This window comes from Pterocles gutturalis, unplaced genomic scaffold (genome assembly GCF_000699245.1).
Source record: "Pterocles gutturalis isolate BGI_N339 unplaced genomic scaffold, ASM69924v1 scaffold44945, whole genome shotgun sequence".
NCBI lineage: Eukaryota > Metazoa > Chordata > Aves > Pterocliformes > Pteroclidae > Pterocles > Pterocles gutturalis.
Genome location: NW_010147493.1, coordinates 1 through 6,257, shown reverse-complemented (window position 1 = coordinate 6,257; position 6,257 = coordinate 1). Strand labels below are relative to the sequence as shown.

General features: G+C 52.6%; 1 protein-coding gene across 1 annotated transcript; it reads right to left on the bottom strand.

The window, feature by feature from the left end:
- Positions 1 to 1,592: 1,592 nt before the first annotated feature.
- On the bottom strand, positions 1,593 to 6,250 carry WBSCR22 (Williams Beuren syndrome chromosome region 22). The gene is made up of 10 exons (XM_010086063.1): positions 6,165 to 6,250; positions 5,871 to 5,953; positions 5,697 to 5,793; positions 4,776 to 4,872; positions 4,361 to 4,411; positions 3,714 to 3,799; positions 3,447 to 3,492; positions 3,075 to 3,136; positions 1,887 to 1,976; positions 1,593 to 1,737 (listed from the first exon to the last, which is right to left on the bottom strand). Exons 1-10 carry the CDS (start codon positions 6,230 to 6,232, stop codon positions 1,683 to 1,685), a joined length of 735 nt encoding a protein of 244 aa, XP_010084365.1. The 5' UTR covers positions 6,233 to 6,250; the 3' UTR covers positions 1,593 to 1,682.
- Between the last annotated feature and the right edge of the window lie 7 nt (positions 6,251 to 6,257).

The window sequence follows — 6,257 nt, the reverse complement described above, 5'->3', positions numbered from 1 at the left end:
CCAGTCTGTGCTCTGCTCTGCTGAGCCAGCAAGAGCGCTGGGCCCCCTCCTCCAGGAAGCAATAACACTGCTAGCAGGGCTGCCCCTGAGCAGGCAGCCAAAAAAGCTCCTCTCAGGCTCTCACCCTGCAGCGATGCCCACTGCTAGCACAAGGTGACTTTTTTTTCTTCCAAGCAGCGGCTTTTGTGGCACAAGCTCAGATGACATCAGGGCTGTGGCCCACCCCGTCAAGGCTCCAGGCCAAGAACAGTACTGGGGGGATTCTGGCACTTGTTCCTTCCTTGTTGGTAACACCACTGCCAGCAGCCCCCCAGCAACAGGAGCCAGGTGAGACCACAGTCAGCAATTCTGCCACTGGCACTTTGCTGGGATCCTGCAGGCAGCGGTGGTGCCAGGCTCTGACACAAGGAACACTGAGCAGGCTGCCATTGCTGCCCCACAGGCAGGCTCACACTGTCCTCACGGTGAGGGGAGGGTGTTTTGGTGCAATAATTACCCCTGCACTACGGGAAGCCGCTGTCAGTTCCTTTGTACCTACCCGTCGTTGCATGTACAGACCAAATCGCCAACAGTGTGGTTGTGCTTTGGAGAGACATTTCACTTTTTCTTTCCAGCCCCCAACCTCAGACCGCTTTTCCTTTGGGTTACGCCACCTCTGTTCCAAGTGCCACCTGCCCTCCCAGCACCAGGAGTGTGTCGATGCAGTATTCCACAAGCAGTGTGAGGCACGCACAGCTTGCACTCGAACTGGGGATTGGGGTTTTTTTTTGTAATTAATGTACTTGAAGGCTTTCCAAGCCCCCCGTGGAGTTGTACTGTTGCTGTACTGTGAGCTAAGTGTCCTTGTTTTCTATGTGGATCTTGACCCTGGCTTGCTCTGTCTCACTGGGCTGGATGACACTGTATGTTGCCTCTTTTCTCCTTCACTCTTTCCCTCCCTGCTAGCCTCCCTTTCTTCTCCCAAAGCTTTGGGTGCAAAACAGCTTCCCATTTTGTGGAATTTTTATGTAGAATAAACATTTGTAACTGTAAAGCTCTGGCTGGCACCTCTCTGTTTCAGGGGAAGAGAAGAGGTAATGGGGAGCAAAGGGCTGGGGTGTGGACAGTCCCAGCACCCTGGACGCACTACAGCATACTGGGTGGGCCTGATGCAAAGCACCCACAGGAGCAATCGCTACAGAAATAACACTTCTGCCAGGAGGAAGATTTGCCCTCATGGGACACAAGCCTTTACACTGCCTGACTCCCTGCCTGCAGGCAGAGGGGAAGCTGGCAGGGAACTAGGTGCTATATTCCCACCTCAGTACTCCCCTGCACTGAGGGCAGGACACAGGAGACCAGCAACATTTCTTTGACTGTTTAGTGAGGAGGCTGGATATCATGTTCTGGCTCACCTGGAGCTCCAGATGGCTCACTGCACTCTCAGGAAGATAAGCAATGGCACTGCAGACACCAAGTGGCCAGAACACTGTCTTCACCAGCAGAACAGAGATGGAAGCTTTGTAGCTGGCTGTTGGGCAGCACCTGAGCCCGTTTACACCTTGACCCACAGTGACCCACAAAGAGCCACAATGACTTGTCCCAGCAAGTCCCAGGCCTGGGGTGCCCGTCTGTGCCATCCACAGGAGGCTCACTGGAGAGACCAATACATCATCTTCAAAGCCAGCAGTGTCCAGAGCAATTCAGAAGCGAGGGCGGCGCTTTCGACCTGTGTATTTTGTGTCTGCTCGCACTTCCCTGTGGAGAAAAGCAGAGAGCAACTAAGCACAATCCACAGGTCATTAGGGGAGGGGAAGGGAAGCGGGTTTGTGGCAGGAGTTTGAATGGGTGACAGCAGGCCAGACCAGCAGTCAGCCTCAGCTGAGGCAGGACCCAGCTGAACTTACTTGCCCTGTCGTCGTCTACGCTCCTTCTTCTCAAGGATCCAGTCCCGGCTTTTCTTCACAGACTTGCCCTTGGCATTTCTGAACCGTGTCCTACAGAGAAAGCAGACAGCAGCTGGACAGGAACTGAGATGCCGGGGCTCAGTTTTCTGCCCCAGAGGATTGCCACCCAGAACAGGGATGCCCTCTGCCTCATAAAACCAGCAAGTACCCCTCCCACCACCCCTGGGAGGAAAGAGGCTCAGCCAGCACTTAGCCAGGTAGCCAAACAGTCCAACTCCAGGTACACTGGGGGAGAAGGCTACTTCCAGCCCCAGCTCTGAGCCAAGGGATTCCTGCCCTCCATGGACTGCAGCAGGCCAGCACTCCCCTGTGCCATATCTAATACACACCAGCAGCACGCTTGGCTCTGGGATCTTGGGGGAATATGGGCTTAAGCACAACCTCTTTCCCCTTGTCTGCTCTACTGTAAGCAAAACAAACAAGGCCTCTGGCTTCCCAACACGTTGCCAGTTCTGCTATTGCCCTCCAAGACCAGGTACCCCCTGGACCAAGTGAGCAGAGAAGAGCAGTGTAAGAGGCAGGAAAACATGGCAGCCACAAGATCCTGGTAGCCACGACGATTTTCCTCTGTTTTTTGTTCTCTGTCTCTCCCACTGGCTGCAAGAGGGACTCCTCCCTGCACCACTACCATGGGCGGAGACCTGGCCAACAGGAGAAACCCCCCAGGCCACAGCTAAGCAAAGCTAAGCAAAGAATTTGACAGCAGAAGAAAGGGAACACCAGGCTTCAGGCAGAGCAGCCTGCCTCCCCAACAAAAAAAAGCCATGCTTGGTATCACCAGCACTGTAAACATTCCCCCTCCCACGACCACTGGCCTACACTGCAGCGCTGGGCTGGAGAGCCAAGCGCCAGACAGAAAGCACACCTCAAAGCTTAGATGCAGCTCTAGGGCAAGCATCAACAACAGCCCTATGACACCACAGCAAAGCCCTGCAAACTAACCCGTTCCATTCCTTGTGTCTGGGGCCCTTCGATAAGGTAAAGCAGTGCCCATCTGGGCTGCCAAGGGTCCTCCCAGTCCCTTCCCTTCCGTCACTTCACACATGGTAGCGCTGTGGTCCTCAGTCAGCAAAACCCAGCCCTTATACCCCCCACACTCCTTGCTTGGGGAGAATTTCTACACGATACCTCTCATTGGTGAACTTTGCCTGGTGTATCTCTTCTCCATCAGCACACTCAGTACCAAGGCCCTGAAAAGCAAAATTGGGAAGTTTTGCTCTCCTCAGGAGCAGGCAGAGCTAACAGTCACGCCATCTATATTAAGGGGAACCCAGGGCTCTGCAAGGGGAAGGACTGGAGCAGGAACAAACTGGTCTTCCAGAAATTGTGGCAAAGAAGCCAGATCTCAGGGAGAGCAGGGGTTGGCAAGATTGATGGCAAATGTATAAATGAAGTCACATCTGCATGCGCAGAGCTGCCTGGCTCCCACTCGCACCCACAGCTCTTCCACATCACACAGCGGCCAGGAAGGCAACTCTGCTGCCTCACATAGCTCCTCACCTTTGGTAATGTGCCAGATGCCCCAACAAAGAGACAAAGGAAGAACCTGAAAAAACAAGAATAAGGAGCATGAAGCTGGGATTCAGCATGTGATTCCCAGTTCCCAAGCAAGACTGAGATTGTTTATAACAAGAGTCAGACCTAAGCTGTAACCTCTGTCCAGGACTGTATCATGGGAGAACAGCTTGGGGGGAAAAAAAAAACCAAACCTCTGTTAAACCCAGGCCTTACCTCAAATACATGTATACACAGAGACATAGGACTTACTTTTTGGCTTTGGCACTGTTGGGGTAATCTACCACCATTCCCCCAGTAAAGCCAGCTCTCATGGCCTGGGCCGTGATAAGCTCCAGCTAGAAAAAGAAGCACGTGCAAAAGTCATTTAGCAGTCATCCACCAGCAATGCCCAAGAGACCACAGCTAACTGAGCATGCCAAAGATGGGTTGTTCCTGCTCCTGTTAACTCTGCACTAAGCTCCCAGTTCTGCAGACACCAGCCTGCTGCCTTTATTTGGTTCTCCCTGCTCCTCAGTCTAGGCTAGGTTAACTGGTGCAGCAGACTCTCTTGGAGAGGGATACTGGGCTGGATTTTCCAGTACAGTGCTGATGACTACAGGCCAGTCTTCAAACCCAGTCACATGGGAAAATCCAGGACAGCAGATTCAGATCGTGTCCTGCCAATTTCTTTGATTTTAAGGCTCAGCCCAAGACAATCTGTGAAGCAACAAGAAATTGCATAGGGCATTCTCCTTACAGTTTTTTTTTTTTTGGCTCTTGAAGAGCTTTAGATGTCAGGAAGGACAGAGACACAGACCCCACGTGGAGAAACACGAAGCATTCAGAGCCACAAACAGCACACAACTTCTCTGCCTGGCTCTGCCTGTACCTCTTCCCCACTGACTGATGTCCTGTACCTGTTCTGAGTTCTCGGGATACAGCTGCAGGACAGCTCGGGCTCCTCGGGCCTACAGGAAATAAAGTTCATCACAAACCTGTCTCAGTGCAGACAACCCCTCTAGTCACCCAACTCCCAGCCCAGACACTAGCGCGCACCTCCCCAAAGCCTCCTGGAGAACTTTCCCGGGAGAGCTGCTCAGGCTGCAGAGCCAGCTCCTCCACATCAGAGCAACTCACAGGGGTAACAGCAGGGATCAGGGAAGCATGAGACATCATGCAGGCAGGCAAAGAGATAGGAAATGGGCGATCCTGCCAGTTTTCCTGTTTCCAAGCAGCATTTACTTAAAATACCTGACTTAAAAGATCTTGCTAAATGCACCAGCGAGGATGTAAAAGTAGGCAGAGGCCTGACTAGGAGAGCATGACACTTACCAAGGCAGTATAAAGAGTTGAGAAGAATCGATAAAGGCGTTTTGGAGGGCTGTGTGATTTCTTATCAGCATTACAAAGCCACTGCACTGCGGAAATACTGAGAAAGAAAACAAGACATCTGGGACACTGAGCCATCGACTCTTTCTCAGAGCCTGTCATGTCCCTTTAAGCTGACTTCCAGCACTAAGCACATGCTAGGCTTCACGGAAACTATTTGATTTTCTCCATGTAGTTTTGCCTTCTGTTTTGCAGTTACATGAACTCCTCTGGAGCCTCACTATGCCAAAACCCAACAAGTTGCAGTAGTTATTCAAGCACAAAGGAATCACCAAGCATCTTCTTTAGGCCAGGAGCTCAAATAATTCAAGTGCTTAGCTGTGGCGCTTGCATAGTCACGCAGGTTTTGCCAATGAACAATCCCAAACAGAGCGTTTGGATCAGCAACAGACAGTCCCTGCTCCTTCCCAACACCTTTCTGAGGTATTCTCTAAGCAGAAAAACGTTTCTGTCTCCTTCACCTAGCCCTTCATCCCCAAATCAACTATCAAACCTTTGATCCATGGACTGCCCTTGCAGCTGAGCAATGGTACAGACATGCTTTGTTTTCCTCCTTGGAGCAGGTCCCAACCCTCCTGACAATATCCCCAATTTTATTTTATTTACTTCAATAAACTTCCTCGCTCACCATCACAAAAAAAAGACAAGCATCATTTGGGAAGCAGCTGTCAGAAACTGCTTCTACCATCTAGAATTTCAGCAGCTTATCGCAGAGCACTGGAGTCAAGTTGCACGGAGGAAAGAGAGTGACTGATAAAGACAGTTGTGCTCATCTGTTATGCACCACACGCAGACCACGTGTACTGTACAGATGATGCAGTTATGCGGAGAACCAAGAGAGCTCACTTACGTACACAAACTCACCTGATACAGCCGTCAAACATGCCAGGCCTAAAGGGAATACCATGACCCACGTCTGCAAGGAGAAGGTCTCCTTCCACCTCCCTCTCCACGGCCACATCTGCACAAAACAGAGCACAGCTCAGGCAACCCGCTCTGAGGTGAGGCAAGGGTGGCGGGGGAGGAGGGCCAGCTCACCCAGCATGGCAGGGCTGATGTCCATGCCAATCCAGTAGTGACCCTCCTCGGAGATGTAATCCCCGCTCAGACCAGAGCCACAGCTGCAGGGAGAAAGGGGGGGAAGCGCAGGAATCACGGTCCTGGTCTGAGGGTGACCCCAGCCATAACATTACAGCAGCCTGTTGCTCTCCTCCAGCCCACAACAGAGAGATGCCGGTGCTGCGGGGCCTGGATGCCGCTCGCCCCTGCCCAGCGCTCGGCTGAAGCCTCAGATGCCCTGTGTACCACAACGCAGGGCAGGGCCCCACTCACCCCACGTCCAGGAGGAGGCACGGCCGGTCCCCAGGTAACCCCAGCAGCTCCACAGCCCGCTCGGACATCTGCGACTGGATCTCCACCACCCGG

Excerpts from the sequence above, each read along its gene's own strand:
- WBSCR22 (XM_010086063.1), bottom strand. The coding sequence starts at position 6,232 with ATGTCCGAGCGGGCTGTGGAGCTGCTGGGGTTACCTGGGGACCGGCCG. Across the intron at positions 5,954-6,164 it reads TGCCTCCTCCTGGACGTGGG|CTGTGGCTCTGGTCTGAGCG; the intron begins GTGAGTGGGGCC and ends TTCTCCCTGCAG. Across the intron at positions 3,493-3,713 it reads AACAGTGCCAAAGCCAAAAA|GTTCTTCCTTTGTCTCTTTG; the intron begins GTAAGTCCTATG and ends TTGTTTTTTCAG.